This window comes from Candoia aspera, chromosome 5 (assembly GCF_035149785.1).
Source record: "Candoia aspera isolate rCanAsp1 chromosome 5, rCanAsp1.hap2, whole genome shotgun sequence".
Lineage (NCBI taxonomy): Eukaryota > Metazoa > Chordata > Lepidosauria > Squamata > Boidae > Candoia > Candoia aspera.
In genome coordinates, this window is record NC_086157.1 from 60,000,645 (window position 1) to 60,018,039 (window position 17,395).

Genomic DNA, 17,395 nt, shown 5'->3' on the forward strand with positions numbered 1-17,395 from the left:
CACTTGATGGCACCTAATTAACTAATTATGGCCATCTTGATGCAAGGACACTGCAGCAAATCTTCCTTAAGCATGTGCCCACCTGCTCTCACCTGTGTCTTGAAGTCAGCCAGAGGTTAAGGCAGTCCAAGTATGGGCTTAGGTGTTTTGCCAGTGAAATGTTTTTATGGTTGCCTGATCACATATTGAGTTACTCCATGCAGACAAAGTAGGTTGCATTGCAAGTGGGGGACGCACCTGCAATAATGTATTCTGAGTCAGCAATCTAGCGGCTCCTACTGGATTTGCCGATATGGTCCTGGCCTGCCCCCTTCTCTGGTCCCTGACCACTGCCCTTGTTGCTCATTCTTGTTTTGCCAGTGTGGGAAACTGAACCATGGTGTCGTTTTCCTTTTTTTTTTTTTTTACAGTGATATTTTGGATGAGCAGTTGATGGATTGACCACTTGACTTCTATGGGTAGTATGGCCAACAGAATGTTCAGAAAGAACTACAAAAGAATTCTAAAAAGCAGTCAGCATACCATTTGGTGATAGTCTTGTGTGAGGTGGCTGATGTTAGCCAGACTTGGAATCCGAACTGCCAAACCCATTCCTTACAGGTAGTCCTTGGTTAATGACAGCAATTAGACCAGAATTTACATTGCTAAGCAATGCAGTTGTAAAGCACAATGTCACATGACTGTGTTGCTTAGCAATGGTAGTTCCTGTTGCTGTCATTAAGTGAATCCAGCACTGTCATTAAGTGAGATGTCACATGGTCACCATTTGCAACCTCCTGTCAGCTTCCCCATTGACTTTGCTTGTTGGAAGCTGGCAGTGAAGGTGATCACATGATCAAATGGTGATCACATGACTGCGGCACACTGCAACATTGTAAGTGCAAGCCAGTTGCCAAGTACCTGGATCGTGGTCATGTGACCATGGAGATGCTGTGATGGCTGCAACTACAAGGACTGGTCGTAAGTATCATTCGTTCAGTGCCATCGTAGGTTTGGTCACTAAACTAATGGTCATTAAGAGAGGACCACCTGTATTCTGATACACACTCTAGCTGTATAATCAACAGTACATATACTTGCTCCAGGCATGTGACATAGTGTGCACAGTAGGGACAGCCAAATTTAGGATGGGGTTTTGCTAGCTCTGGCACAGGATGACAGCAGGGTTATCTGACTGTGTGGATTTGGTCTATACTGGGAAACAAAATTGGAACATGGTAAAACAAATGAGAATGGCCACTGAGATACATTGACTCCTTTCAAATAGCTACAGGAATATAATATTTAAGAATGATCATGGAAATTCATTACATTGAGCATTATGAACTGCACACACTCTGCCTTTTATGGACTGCCCACAAGTGGCCAAACAAAAGAATTGCCTTTTGATAGCCGTTGGAATGCAAGGAGTTGGGATTCATTCTGCACTCTGCTCAACTACACTCTGAATAAAAAGCATATTAACAAACTTTTTCAGGAAGGCCATTTGATGCACAGAGTTGGAATGGATTTGCATCTTTTGAATGGCCACACACTACTTTCCCTTTTTCTAAAAACAAAATGTGAGTAGCAGCTCTTACTAGAAGAAAAGAAAACATATACCTGCTCAGATTGTAGAGATGTCAGTGAGGAAAAAAATGCAAAGACTAACCACTAACATTGCTTCTTGGCAACAATGAGTAGACTTAAAGGTTAGGCTGCTGTGTATAGTTCTCATCAAACTGAGAGGAGATCTGTGTAATTTGGAGTCCTAGATGCAAAGGGAGGGAAAAGGAATGCAGCAAAGAGAAAAGGAGTCATCTTGCTTTTCTTGAGTTCAGCAGCCAAATAAAATTGCTTTCTAATAAATATTCATTGTGTTTTAATTATGATGAAATGTCACATTCCTCCAGCTACAACTAGGTAAAGCAGCAAATTCAGCTTCATTTTTTGCTAGTAACATATTACCATATTTTAAAATAATGTTCATCCAACATCATTCACATAAAAACCCTTCAGTTTCTCTGTTTTCTGTTCACTGAGGTTGTGTTTTCTTAAAAACAGGATGGAAATGGGAGATTTTCCTCTTGCTTGCTTATTTTACCCTGTCTGGAAGCATCTTAGTGCAATTTAAAGCTATATCACCTTCCACCAACTTTCCATTTGAAGTCTGTAACTAAATGCAAGTTTAAAGCTTAAAAATTAGCCAGTGCCTTCCTAAGAGTATTGACCCTTTGGGTGTTGGAGAAGACTCTTGAAAATACCCTGGTCAGCCAAGAAAACAAATCAACCCTGAGTTCTCAGTCGAGGCACCAATGATCAGGCTCAAATTATCCTACTTTGGACACATTATGCAAAGACCAAGCTCTCTGGAGAAGGTTCTAATGCTGGGAAAGGTGGAAGAAAGGAGAAGAAGAGGACGGCCAGCAGCAAGTGGATGGACTCAGTTACAGTGGCGATGAGTGCACCGTTGGAAGACCTGATGGACCAGGTTAGGGACAGATCATCATGGAGATAATCTATATATATGGTTAAGAATCGATAATGACTTGATGGCTTGTAATCAATCAAAAATCCTTTCTTCCTCTAGTTTATCACCTTGCCAAATGAACAATTCTGAAAAACATGAAGGCTGGCGCACTATTTTGTGATCCTGGATTGGCCAATTAAAGGTGTTGCCTTAACGTACGTTTTAAAATTCTTTCTAGCCGGCAGCCTTATGGCTCCAATCCACACATTTACCCCAGAGCAAATTTCATTGTACTCAGTGGAACTTACACCAGAGTAGGCATGCATATCATTATATATTTCTTTGGCTTCCTGATAGGATAGGCATTTACCCTGTGTGAGATGTAATCTTTTTTAAAGTACTCTAAAAATTGGGGGTTTAATTCTGTTCGCTTGTTTTGATTGAATCAGGAAAAACAGCTTGGCTTCTTTGCATAGCTCCGGAGTAAGGAGCATTATGCTCAGTAGAAAATCATAGTTTATTGAATGACTACGGTGAGGAGCGTGAAGGAAATTGGGAATGATGGAATTATGAAAACGTCTCCTTAACTTCTGTCCTTTTCGTTCTATTCAGCATTGTCCTACAAGTCCCATGATGCTCAGAGAAGAAGTTCTCCAGTTGCCATGGTAGCAAAGCTCTGAAAACAACTTCTTCCGCCAATGCAGCTCACGGAACCAGGTAACATGAATACACGACCACGGGTAGAAACCTCTGCCTGGGCATCGGGGAAAGGGAAGTTTAACCCTGGGCGCTTAGCGGGCGCTTGGATTCTGTGCTCTAGGGAATCGAGGACTCCTTGGTTCTGGTTGTGGGGAAGCAAAGATAATACAAGTTAAGGGCAAGCGAAAACACGTGGAAGATAAAGGCATGGTAGAAGAGCTCCTCCTAGGGACAGGGAAAATGGAGTAGCCTGCCTTTCCTTTCTAAGCTGAATTATTTTGTCAACTTCTGTTAAATCCCACTGCCAGTCAGAAAAGTAGCCATTCGTGCCACTGTAGCATTACATATGGACATAATGGCATGGCTCGCTGCAACCGTGGGATTGTAATAATACATTTTCCTATGTCACATATATTCAATTAAATAACTAACTAACTGAAATCAGAAATACCCCAAAATGTTTATGTTTATAAATACTGTACATCAGCTGGAGTACAACAAAGGGAAAGTTAGAAACTAATATTTATAATGTTTTTCTTCCTTCCTCCTCCTCCTCCTTTTTGGTGTGTGTATTTTTAAATAACAAACAGTGGAGATTTTGGCACTTAGCTCAGAGACTCAGATCTTTCCCTATATTGTTAAAATAATTTAATGTACTTTGATTTTTATGGTTAATTTCTCATCAACAATATCCTGAGCACTAACTGAACAATCTCTGCATCATTTTTTTTTGTTTTTCCTTTTCTCCTTTTGCTTGTTTGTTCATTCTCTTTTTAAAACTTCTTTTAAAATACACACACACACACACACAGAGTATATAAAGGATGTTGGGTTCAAGACCTTCTTTCCAACTGCTTTATTCATTTATCTTTCTCATAATTTCCTTAATGATATTTTTTATTTGCAAGTGAGTTTATTTCAGTAATGGGGACTGCTCTGTCCGTCTGTTTCATTTCCCCCCCGACACACTATTTTTTTTTCATTTTTAAAACTTTCTCTGATATATTTGTACCTGCCTTTTGTTCCTGCTTTTGATATCCAATGTCACTTTTCAATACTTTTCTCTCTTCTGCCACTATCTTGCCTAAAGCTGGCTGTATATGTATATATGATACATAAGTATCATGCAACTTTTCTCCCCTTAACTTCTACTGAGAATTGAGTTTGATGGCTTATTCCAGGTAAATGGTTAACTGGATGGGGAAATTAATCTCTGTGAACTCAATGGTGCTTATTTTGAAAAGAAGAATAGGACTGTGAATGCTCCACTCAAATTCTGACAGTTAAGACTGCTAAACCAAGGTACCCACTGAACCTGGAAGTTTTTCAAAATCATGAAACATACATTGTGACATCATAATGCAAGCTCTACTTCTTATATATGCCCATGTGCAATGCGACGATGCAGATAGAAACAATGCAGATATAAAAGGGGCAGAATTTGCATTGTAACACATGTTTAATCATTTGCCGTCCTGCACATACACTCCGCTGATACTCATGCTGCCAAACCTTACTTTCATTGCTTCCAGATAGAGCAGGATGCAAAAAATATGATCTTGGGCTGTATGTAGCCTCCCAGAATCTTTTTTGCACTTCTGCAACACTGCCCCCTCCCCAGTGGATGGAGTAAGAAATATAGGGTCTTTGTTTTTTTGTTGGAGTGGGGGTTAGGGGACAAAAGCAAGTGACAAAAGAGTCACTTGCTGAGATGGGCAGCTATAGAAATCAAATAAATAAAATAAAATAAAAAATGGGTGCTTATAAGCCTTGTAGGTGCTTAAGGAACTATCCTTTAAATTGAAGTTCCTCTGAAAAATAGGCCCTGCCCATTTTTGGAGTGCTGCTTTTGTTTGTTTGTTCAGTATAGCCATATGCGAAGCCTGGTTCAGCTCTCAAATCAAAAGAAGTCAAACACACCTGAAATAAGAGGTTCCAAGTTGGTGGTGTTATTGTTGTTAGTGGCCATCGAGTCATTTACAACTCATGGCGACCCTATGTATAACAGAACAAAATGCTGTTCCGTCTTGCGCCATATGCTTGACTGTTCCAATCAAGTAGGTAGGGCTTACCAAAAGGCATTGTGCACCTATTTTAAGTCTTTCTTCCTTAACACATTTTCTGTAGTTAAAAAAAAAAACAGGAAAGAAAAAGAGAAACAGGATAGGTTACAAATGGAAGATAACCCCATCCACTGTAATCCACTGATGAGGCAAGATAATTGTACAATAAAATGGTACAATAAAACTGTATTTTAAAAGATGTAGAAGCTCATATTCAAAATTAACTGTACTGAAAGGTAAGCATGTTTTAGGAACACTTTATACTAAAGCAAACCATTGCTCCACTCATCCCAGTATTTTCAACCTTGATTGGTTTGTACATTGTGCTAAGTATTAACCATAGGTTGCTGACCAAGCCACAATTGGAGTTAACACAGTATGCTAAACCATAAATCATGGTTTACAAATTGCAGTGGCTGGATTCACATGTTATATTAATTCACAACCCAACAAACCATATTATGCTGAATTGTTCAATGTTTGACCCCAATTAACAGGCTTTCCAAGATTTCAGTCTTTCTTAGAGGTGATGGAAATTCAGTATGGGGTATTGTTTACATGTAAAATATAAATGGTACCACTGAGTTCAGTTTGTTTTTAAAATGTGTAGAAATAAGGGCAGTTCTGAATCTTGGAGGATTTCTGAACTAGCAAGGAGCAACTTGCCAATTTTTGACCTTTATTTACCCAGAAAAATATTTTTTTTATATAATTTTTTCCATAAGTAGCTGGGTGGGAGAAATAATGTTCCATGTCAGTTCAAGCATTCTGTGAAATGTAATACTATTATTTTAGTCTTTTTAGATCCTTGAACGAACTTGGATCTCTGGAGGCACTGCAACCTGTGAAGAGAATGCTAAGAAAATAATATATTAATTGACACATCAGCTCTTCAGGAAGTGAATAATATAATGCAAGAGGCAGAAGTTTGGTGAACTTTTTTGGTGCGGAATCAGAACGAACAACTTTTAAAGCTATAGGATGAAGCCTTAAATAAGTGGTGACATAACACATTGTTCCTATATCTGACTACAGTGCCATTTTCTTTGGGTAATTTAAAATATAATTGACAGTCTTCCTGCCATTGGTGGGAATGATGGCTTCCGATGACATATTCCTTCATTATACAGTCCAAGAGGATAATACATGTGGACAGTGTAGAAAAAGTAGAAGCCCAAGTGATTCTCCTAGTAGGATTAGTAAGAGCACCAAAACCAGTAAAGTTAATAACTGTAGCAAATGTTCCAGCCACTGTGGAAGTGTTCAGCTTAACTATTCCAATGACTTTCATGATAATGCTTCAAGAAGGGCTGTCAGTGGCAGCAGCAACAGCATTTGTTCAGAACAGAACAACTGTGCAAGTTCTCAGAACTACTATTACGAAGATTTTCACACAGATTCCTCTGAAACCTCCACAAGCAATAGTGGTAGCAGCTGCATCATCCCATTGCAACAGCAGCCAGAAACTAAAGGGCAGAACTTACCAGAGAAGAAAAAGGAAAATGATCTCCAAGCAAAAGGTAAGAAGACAATTTGTCATACAAATCACTACTGCATTAATTGTGGTTGGCAGATTACAACTGAAATAATTACAGCTAAGCCTTTGCTCAAAACCCAGCAGTTGTGCTATTACTGTAGTATACAAAAAATACTATATTTTTGAAGCCACATGAATGTTGCTAAAAATATTTAAACTGTGCATGGTTCATTGATCTCGAGATATATTAATGTACTGCTTTCAACACCCTCAGTCAATAGTTCCTCCCTCTAGATTATGGGAGTTCTAGTGCAACTGATCTAGAGGAAGTAGCCTGTGAAAAATGGGTGTAGTTCACCAGTTATCTTCATGAATACTGGACAGTCTTCAGTGCAACTCTGAGTTAACACTTCAACATAATTCTGAGAAATTAACATGATGGTCCTTGCTCCCTTCACTGTATTCTGGCAGCTCCCATTTTAATTTCTCACAGTGCTCTCATTGTTATATAGGGGTGTTGTGAGAAACTAGATGCCATCCCCCAGGATCAAAGTGACAATACTACTATATACCCTGGCAAGAGAAGGCCATTGTTGAAGGTGATCTGTCATCACTTACACTGCTGCAAGCTTCCTCAAACCAGTTAGCAGCTGTGGCTTTCCATTCTTGTGGATAAGAAAATACGTAAATATACATTTAGATAACTTGTATGTATGAATGTATGAGAATAATACATTCATACATTAATGAAGAGGAAAGATTGTCTTACTAAATATGTATCTTATTCTAAAGAATCTATACCTCATGAATTCTTTATATCTTACATAATTCTGTATTGTCTATGAATACAATGCCTATGAATTAAGAAACTTTCTGATAATCTCCACTTCTGTTGAAAAAATTGTAACATACTACACACTCATATATAAAAGTTTTAATATTTCACCCCAAACATACATCCCAAGGCTGGTTGTCATGTCACACTAGGTTAAAGTGGAGTTAGTTTGTAGTTTGGTGTGTTCTGGAAACCTAGCCATTGTCTTAACATGTTATGTGAATATAGCAGTTATGTTTTACTAACTTGGGTTTAAAGTTAGTATCTCAAGAGCTCAGGTATGATATTCACAATAGGTGGATCAACAAATAGCTGCATCAGAGATGGATTCCAGAAAATAGGCTAAAGGAAGTATACCTATGCAGTGAATACATTTGAGCATTTGCCTCTGAGGTTTATGTAAAATTATGTGATTCTTACTTTGTCCAGTCTTATATGCCATCTAGATTTATTTTGTTTATGTAGGAGGTAAAACTTTGCCTAAAAAGAAACATCAGCAGAAGACCACATTTGCTACTGACCGTATTATCAATTCTCAGAAGAACAATAACATAGCTCGGCGTTTATTGTCAGCGAGAGCCCATAAAGTTAAAGAGCTGAAAAATGAAGTGGCCGTTCTGCAGAATAAATTGGAAGCATCTAATATGGAAAATCAAATCTTGAAGCGTCTTCAGTATCGACATTTGAAAGCAATCAGTAAATATGAAAATTCAGAGACCAACCTGCCTGATCTTTTGGCCAAGCAGTGTGGCGAAGTACGGACTCTGAGAGCACTTCTCAGGCGATCTCAAGAACAAGAGCGTAATGCATCCAGGAAGCTGAGAGAAGTTGAGACACAACTGTTAAAAACAAAGGACACCTTGCAGGCACTGCAAAAACTTTCTGAAGACAAGAATCTTGCAGAGAGAGGAGAACTTAAGCGTAGATTAACATCACTTGCTCAAAGAATGGAGGCTGGTGATAAGAGAATCCAGGTAACATGTAGTGTACATTGCTTAGAACTATATAGCAGGGCTCTGCTAGATCTCTGAAAAGAAATGCTTTAAGCATTGCCAGTTGTGTTAGGGGACTTGTTCCATATTAAAACCTAGGACTTTGTCACATAGTCAAAACCAACAGTTTCTTAGATGAAACGGAGAGATAAATTGGACACATTTCACTCTGAACAAGTTCCATATGGCATCATGCTGAATGTGATGAATATACAGGTAGTCCTTGCTTAGCAACCACAATTGGGACCAGCAACTTCCTCACAAAGTGACATGGTCGCTAAGGAAAACATTATGTGACTGTGTGGACTAAGTTTGTCACTTCCCATTCAGTCATTATATGAGTCACCACAGGTCATTAAACGAGACACATGGCTGTGACATGCGATTTTACTGCTGGCTTAACCATTGACTTTGCTTTTCGGAAACTGTGAAGTGCACAAATGGCGATCATGTGACTATGGGACACTGCAACAGTTGTAAACGCCTGCTGGTTGTGAGGTGCCTGAATAACAACCACATGACCGTGGGGATGCTGCAATGATCATAAGTGTGAGGACTGGTCATAAAGTTACTTTTTCAGTGCCATTGTAACTTAAAATGGTCGCGACACAAGGCAGTTGTTAAGCAAGGTCTACGTGTATATACACACAAACAAAGACATGAATACACACACACACACACACAGAATACACACAGAGAATACCATTGTCTCCCAGGTTTATGTGCATCCCTCAAAACCCCTTTTTCTGTCTCTTAGAGCCCTTTTAAACTGTACTACTGCATTTTAGTTTCCCACTGTATTAAGGTAGAAACACATGAAGTGTAAGGATAATCTGAAATAGCATTAATGCAGATACAAAAAGGGAAAAAAAAGTCATCCTTCCAAAAAACACAAGCAGAAATCTTGGACCTGCTCGTTTGCATCCTCAACTGCTCACTGTGGCCTTCCCCTCATACATCATTTAAATGCAATCCCAACCATTAAAACGGTGCCCAGCCATGCAAAAGAAAGATAATGTATTCTTTGAAAATTGAAACAAAGCTGAGCAAAATTTCACTCTTGCCCTCTCCTCCCCCACATCCCTTTATGTCAGCAATATGTTTATCGTCTGTAAGGTATAACTTGGAATGCTGGTATATGAAATAAATGATACTGTTTTGCTTTACTGTTATGATGAATAGAATCTAATATTCTTTTACTTATATTTCTGTACTATACTGACCTTGATTTAGCAACAGGAGGGCATTAAAGGATTGGGGGAAGTATTATTTCCATCAATAAATATAATTTAAAAATTTATTGTATATTGTAACTGGACCCCTACCTATTTCTTTTCTCTTTAATCTGCGTAACAGATTGTGAGCATCATATGACATTATTTTTGATTACACAGATTATTTTCTACATTTTTCTTCCACAAGATTGCGGACTCCCATTTCAAAAATTCTGAGTATTGTAACTGAGATTGAGGAGTTTCATCTTTTCAGAAACATTTACTAAAATTTCAGTTGCCTACTATGGCACCTTTGATTTCTAATTTAATATTGGATGGTTGTAAATGTTCAGTAACCTAGAGATAAACTGGTTGGTTTATTTCTAATATGTTTAGGGTCTAGAAAAGCAGCTGTTGTTGAATAATACTTCCTTTAGTCATCAATTAGCAGTTGAGAAGAAAAAGACAATTGAAGCTCGGTCGATCACCACAAATTTGCAAATGGAAATCAAGTTGCTGAACCAAAAAATTAAGGTATTTAAGCTTAAACTGAATTTCTCTTACTAGAGAAGGCATCCAAGGTGCTATTCAATATATGCTCATTTGAGTTAGCTTGTTTTGTTCCAGCCAGGTAACTATATATAGGATTGCAGAAATGTATTAATTTATGTAGGCCATTTGCACATTACAATTTGTAGGAAAAGTTGCTACATGAAAAGTGTTCCAGTGTGAAAATAATATGCTTTTTAAGCATGTTAATTAAGGCCTGAAACTGATAACAAATTGAAAAGCAGTTTATAGTAATATTGTAATTATGGTATATATTTAATATGAAATTACATAACTATACTGTAACTATTTTGTATCAAGATATTTCGGAAGGACCTTCAGTGTCAGATTTAGTTACTGGTTTATGAATTGTAAAAATAAAACACCTGCTCAATCCAAACTTTTCTCCTAGAGAACTATTCATTCATCTGCAATTCTATACTATAAATCAGTTGCCGTTAGACTTATGGCATAGAATGAAACTCATACAAGTTGAAATTCAAAATTTGGATTTTTAAATATGAAATTTAGCCTTCATGCTCAAACTCTGAAAGCTTTTGATTATTTGGGGAAGATTTTTGGCACTCTGAGTTTTTTTTAAGCTGACAAGTATTACATAGAACAAGGTGCCAATTTAATTTAATTTAATTTAATTTAATTTAATTTAATTTAATTTAATTTAATTTAATTTAATTTAATTTAATTTAATTTAATTTAATTTAATTTAATTTAATTTAATTTATAATTAGTTTATAATTAGTTTATAATTAGTTTATAAATATCAATTATATTGGCTGTTTCAGCCATTGGCCTTCATAATATAGGTAGTTTAAAGCATACCGCTATCATAAAACATAATACAGTTGCAAGAAAATCAACACTTTTTAGAATTCAAGAAGTTTGTGAAAAATGGTAATTTGTTTACTCATCTTCTTGAAATGTTGAATGGAATTGGGCTAGTATATGGGAACATAGGAAGCCATGGATTCATTTAGAATAATTTTATTGGCACTGACTGTCAGAGGCTCTCCAGGGTTTGGGGAAAGACCTTTTTCATGCCAGACTGAATTGGAAACCCTCTGCATGGAAAGTCCTGAGTGAAGTCCTCTTCCTTGGAAGAGATTTCACAATATGGATATGACCACAAATAATTGCAAATAATTATAATCAAAATGAAAAATCTAGTAAATAATCTGGTAAACCTAGGTTATCAAAGCCTAGTAAATAAAGTGATAAACCTAGATCAAGGTTTCTTAACCAGGGTTCCGGGGAACCCTAGGGTTCTGTGAGAGGTCACTAGGGGTTCCCTGGGAGGTCATGATTTAAAAAATTATTTCAGGTTCAGGCAACTTCACATTAAAGAAGTAAGTTTCACTCTTTATTTTTAGTTTAAGAACACTGTTAATGCATGCATGCATGCATATATATATATATATATATAGGCCTACATGTGAAATGAATATAATAGTTTTGTAACTTCTGGCCTATATTTGAGCCTGGATGTGCAGGGGTTCCCTGAGGCCTGAAAAATATTTCAAGGGTTCCTCTGGGGTCAAAAGGTTGAGAAAGGCTGACCTAGATTATTAAATAGACCTACTAAGTAACCTAGTAAAACTAAGTTATCAAATAACCCAGTAAATCAAACATTAAATACATGTATAGCATTATATTTCAAGTACTATGGATTAGCTAAATGTTCATCAACTTCTGCTTTGGAAGTTAAATTTCTGATAATATCGAATATTTCATCCAAAATTTCTGAAAGTCATCAGTCTTGTCAAAGCTGTTTTGTTGGGAGCTCCTTTGAAACCATGGAATTTTAGGTAAGCTGTGGAAAGATTTGCTTCAGAGCTTGCTGAAAATGATTTCTCAGCTGAAACCCCCCCCAGAACTTCACAGCTGCAGCAAAAAAAGGGCCATTTATCCTTCAGAATCTTTAGAAAAGGAAGTATTTGGCCAAATTATGCATAGCAAATATTCAAAATACAGATAAATAAAATGAGATACTGGGGAAGTCAAATAGTTCAGTTATGTATGATCTCTGCAGAACTGAAGTTAATACAATAAATTGTAGTATCAACAGAAATTTAATAATGCATTTCTTTAGGAAAAAGAACGAGAACTGGGCATAAGAAATATTTATGCAAACCGGATGCTTAAAGGTCAGCCAGAGAAAGGTGATTCACATTCTTCCCCAAAAGGTAGCATAGTTTGTCTGATACTTTAATGTGAAATAAGAAATATGATAATTCTTTAACTTGTCAAGAAAATATTACGAATTTATTTAATTTATTTATCTTCTATCCTGCCTTTATTATTTTTATAAATAACTCAAGGTGGCAAACATACCTAATACTCCTTCCTCCTCCTATTTTCCCCACAATAGCAACCCTGTGAGGTGAGTTGGGCTCAGAGAGAGTGACTGGCCCAAGGTCACCCAGCCGGCTCTCATGCCTAAGGCGGGTCTAGAACTCTCAGTCTCCTGGTTTCTAGCCCAGCACCTTAACCACTAGATCAAACACTTGCTCTATTTTCTTTTTTTAAATGACAGTACTGTCTTTTGGGAGCTCATTATTTAATAGTCTGCTGTGTTGATTGAACAAGATAATCTTCAGTTTGACTCTCTTGGAAGTGAGAGAAGAAGGGGAAAAGAGGTTAGTTTTTTGCATATTTACTGAGAAGTCCCACTAAATTCAAAAGTCCTTTGATACAGGATTTTAGTGTTGGTGTGTATGCGTGTGTGGTATATAGGTATATAGATTATAGTGCAATCAAACCTAGGTATAATCTGACTTGTATTTTGATGATTTCTAGATCCTTTTAATTTGGAATATAAGTCTGGCTGTGGAACTGAAACTGCTTTGTTCCCCCATGCCATTGTACAAATAAGTTAAATTATGTACTTTGAAGCAAAGTGTGTAATATGAAGCAAATTATATAATTGGTTTCATTTCCATTATGATGTCATGTTCTGTATAATGACATTTGTTCCCCTTCCCCTTGCCAAGAATGTGCATGTATGTAACATAGCCTTGACCCGCATTGTGGCCTCTGTTCATCCACAAAGGATTATGTACAGCTTGCAGCCATCAAAAAGTTTCCTACCTCTGTCTTACAGGATGAACTTCAGTGTAAACATGAAGCTTAAGTATATTCCGATGTGTAGACTTGACTCTGCCTATTTTCCAGCGTGCTACCCTCAGTAGGGCAAAGCGTGGCCTATAGATAGAAAAGGATGGTTCACTCATGCTTCACTGCATTTTCAGCTATTAGGGCAATGTTTCTCAACATTGGCAACTTTAAGATGTCTGGACTTCAACTCCTAGGATTCTCCAGCCAGTATTGCTGTTTCTTCCTCCAAATTTAAAACTACTAAAACTCCTTTTCGGGAGAGATGGGCAGTGATAGAAATTTGAAAAATAAATAAAAAAATAAAATACACTCATTTTTTTCCAGTCCAGCCTCCCTCAGATACATTCAGCATATAGGTTGAATAAATAAGGAGAGTGAATACAGCCTTGTCTCACTCCTTTGCTGATTTCTGTATTTTCTGGAGAAATACAGGAGTGGTTTACCATTGCCTTGTCCCATGCAGTATGAAATGATGCCTTCGCCATTGCCTCTGAAGGGATTGTCCATCTCCAACATCTGCCTACAATGCTGTTGCTGCCTGATATAGGGCCCTGCTTGCTTTAGCTGGGCAGCTGGGATGATCTTCATGCCTTAGGTGACCTTACTGGAAGTATATACTCTTGGTGTTTTTATTTATTTGTTTATTTATTTATTAAAATTAAAAATCACTCATCCCTCCCAGGAATAGCCCTCCCACTACCACATGCCTTCTTCCTAGGCTAGATAGAGAGTGACTAGCCCAAAGTCACCCAGTTTGCTTCTGTGCCAAAGGCAGGGCTAAAACTCCTAGTCTGATGCCTTATTCACTAGACCAGACTGACTCTCCATTTTCATTAATAACCAATTAATTGCAATAAAAGCTATATGACAGAATAAGAATTAAATCATGTAAGACAGGTAAGTAAAATATCACTTGCCTATCACTAATCTCAGTCATGAATATATCATGTTCATTTTTCTGTCTTTTCATAGATGTTAATGTCAGCAAATCAATACAAGTAAACCTTAGTGTCGAAACCTCGACTCTTCAGAAGCCTGAACCTGAAAGTGCAGTGACCTTCCAAGAGGTATGGGGCAGCTGAGTAATACCTTTATAGTCTTAACTTCTGCTTGTTTGTAAGTTTTGTTTCTGCTGATACTGCTTTCTTCTTATAACATGCACCTTATAATAAGATATTTTGGGGGTTTTTTTTCCAGTCAGTTTATAACTATGTTGTAAACATAACACTATTACTGAAAAGGTTTTGTTTCATAAACCTGGAGGCTAAGGATGCAACTTTAAGTTCACTTACTGTATCAGGAAGAAAACCTAGAGATAGTTACAAAAATGCTCTAATAAGAACTGGTCAAGACATGAGGTGATGTACTGGCTGTGATAACATTTTATACCGATCCATGATTTATTTTAACTATGGCTTATTGAAGAAATAATGGCTGGTTCACCCAACATGCTTAGACAAAGCCAACCATAAAAAAGTTGGAGTGCACACACTCCCACGTCTAAGCAATTCTCCAAGCAATGCTGTTTCTGATCTGCTTGCATGCCCAGTGGAGAAGATCAGGGAAGGTTATGGTGCAGCTGCCTTGAGGGGATGGGGGTGGGCATGTAGTCCTGGATCGCCCTTTAGAACATTCCTCCCCAAGGTGAGATTGCCCCGACTCTGTTAACTTCTGGAAAGCTCTTAAAACTCGGTGTTGTCAGCAGGCTTAGGGATCCTATAGAAATAGGGAGCTAGGGAATAGTTATACTGTATGTAGGATTTTGAATGAACTCTACCATAGTTTTGATTATATTTATAGTTTCTAATTGTTTTAATAGTTTTTAATGGTTTTGTTTGAATTCTGTGCACTGCCCAGGGTCACATACGTGAGATGGGCAGCTATTTAAAAGTGTCAAACAAACAAACAAGCACTGCAGTATTCTTTCTGTCCCTCCTGGCTTGTCTTAGGTCCATATAGGGCTTGTTGTGTTAGGAATGGTTATCTTCTTCACAGTTGCTTTTTTCTCTCTACAGTGTTGTTTTTCTTTTGAACAAGGTCTTTAGGACTCTGTTTATGAAGGCAGCCATAGTGATATATTAAAATATATTGTTAGAATGCTGAATAGGACAAGGGAGTTCTAGCTTCAAGTCCACCTTCACTCACAGGACCTTGGGCAACTTTGTGTTAGTGACTATCGATCAAATAACATGGTGTTTCTATTGTAAAAAAAATTGGAGGGACTGTCGAAGTCTTGGAGGAAAAGTGAGATATAAATCTAATATCCCTTATTTATTTGTGTTTTCCTAACTTTGATTATAATTTAAATCTATGTTAATACAATATTGGGAAAGTTTAGATAGATACTTTATTTGGTTGAGTAAAACTGAATTGAGGATGACACCTACAAATAAATCTGCAATTGATATGGGAGTGAAGCTATTAATGGAAAATTTAATGAGCCGTTGCCACTTAGACATGTAAAAGGTAAAATGCACTTATAGGTATATGTTTTTTTCTGTGACTTTTTAGGAATTGAGAACCAATATAGGTGTAGAAGACTTATGTGAAGTACATAAAAAGACTGAACAGGAAACAGTTCTTCTGGCTGAAAATTTACCAGTGCAAGAAATTTCAGATAGGACATGCACAGGTAAAAACCATAAATATTGAACCAATAAAGTCACAGGACATACCTTCGGCTTAAGCATTCAAACCTAGTGGCATGCTGTATGATGCTTTATTCCCTAACTGCTCTATGTTACTGTATGTAATGTCTGTTCTCCTTCTGAATAGAGAAATTGGCATATTTCCTGGACAGTTTATTTAAATCGAGGGTGCCAGTTTAAGTAATTTGTAACACTAGATAGAATAATGTGCTTTTGTTGCTGCTGTTTTGTCTAACAAATATGTACATATTCCTAAAATAGTTACTGTTGAAATAACATGTTTTGCAGAATTACAAAGGGAAGAGATCGGCCCAAGGGTAGAAAAAAATATCCAATATGAAAATGTAGAAAGACAGAAGAATAGGAGAGAAAGGCAAGGGCTAGACTTATTGAAAGAAGAGTTTGAGAAATTAAGGACAGAACCATCATTTCTTTCTATGCGTCACGTTCAGCCAAAAGAAATCAATTTGGAAGAATCTGCAGTTGAAAGGCAGGAAAATGAAGGGAACAAAGAGTCAAAAGAAGCTGTTTGTGACAAATTAACAACAGTAATCCCAAGATATAGAACACCATCTAAATTTAAAAAACAGTATGTATTTACAGAGGCCATTGAAAATCTGCATCAGGGATACCCCTCAACAGGTCCATTATTCAACACAAATGTAACATGCAGTAGCAGGCAGAAGAACCAGCATCAGAGTGAAATAGCTGAGTTTAAGACAGGAGATTCAATCAGTACTTATGAGCCATCATTTGGCAAGGTTCCCAAGGCAAGACAAAAGGACAACCGCTCAGCTCATGGTGAAGACTACATTCCTAACATAGCTATGGAAAAGAAAAACACTCTGATGGAAGAACTCTTTGGTCCAAGCTGCATCTTAAATAACAGTCATCCAAGCTCTAATTTAAACACAGAGGGTAAGGAAAAAAAAACTTTGCAGAGTAAAAAACCCTATGATGAGATTTCATACACAAATGATGGCTTGCAGTGTGGTGATTCCAATCAAGCCCATATAAATGTTTTTCAGAAAATTGCCTTCTTGGACAATCTTAATTAATTGTTTTACTTTTTTCACCCCATACACAGTATTTTTAACAATTGAAAAAAATTATTATAGAAGCTACGTTCCTCATTAAGTATATTCATTTATTGATTCTAACAAAGTTTAAATTTCGCATATTTCTGTCTAGCTAGAACACAATATATATTTTAATATTCTGCTGCATGAAATGTGTGATATCACATTATACCTAGTAATGAAACATGCTTAATAGGGATTGGAGAAAAGCTTATTTGCAATGTAAAGTAAGACTTGATGTAGTTTCTCTTCCTCCAT

The 17,395-nt window shown here is 37.1% G+C and overlaps 1 protein-coding gene across 1 annotated transcript; it reads left to right on the plus strand.

Moving 5' to 3' along the window:
• The first annotated feature begins 6,307 nt into the window (after positions 1 to 6,307).
• Positions 6,308 to 17,130, plus strand: LCA5L (lebercilin LCA5 like). The gene is given in 7 exon segments (XM_063304408.1): positions 6,308 to 6,731; positions 7,953 to 8,497; positions 10,126 to 10,263; positions 12,386 to 12,479; positions 14,383 to 14,477; positions 15,922 to 16,042; positions 16,347 to 17,130. Coding segments are annotated over 7 exon segments (2,187 nt in total). The 3' UTR covers positions 17,117 to 17,130.
• The last annotated feature ends 265 nt before the right edge of the window (positions 17,131 to 17,395 follow it).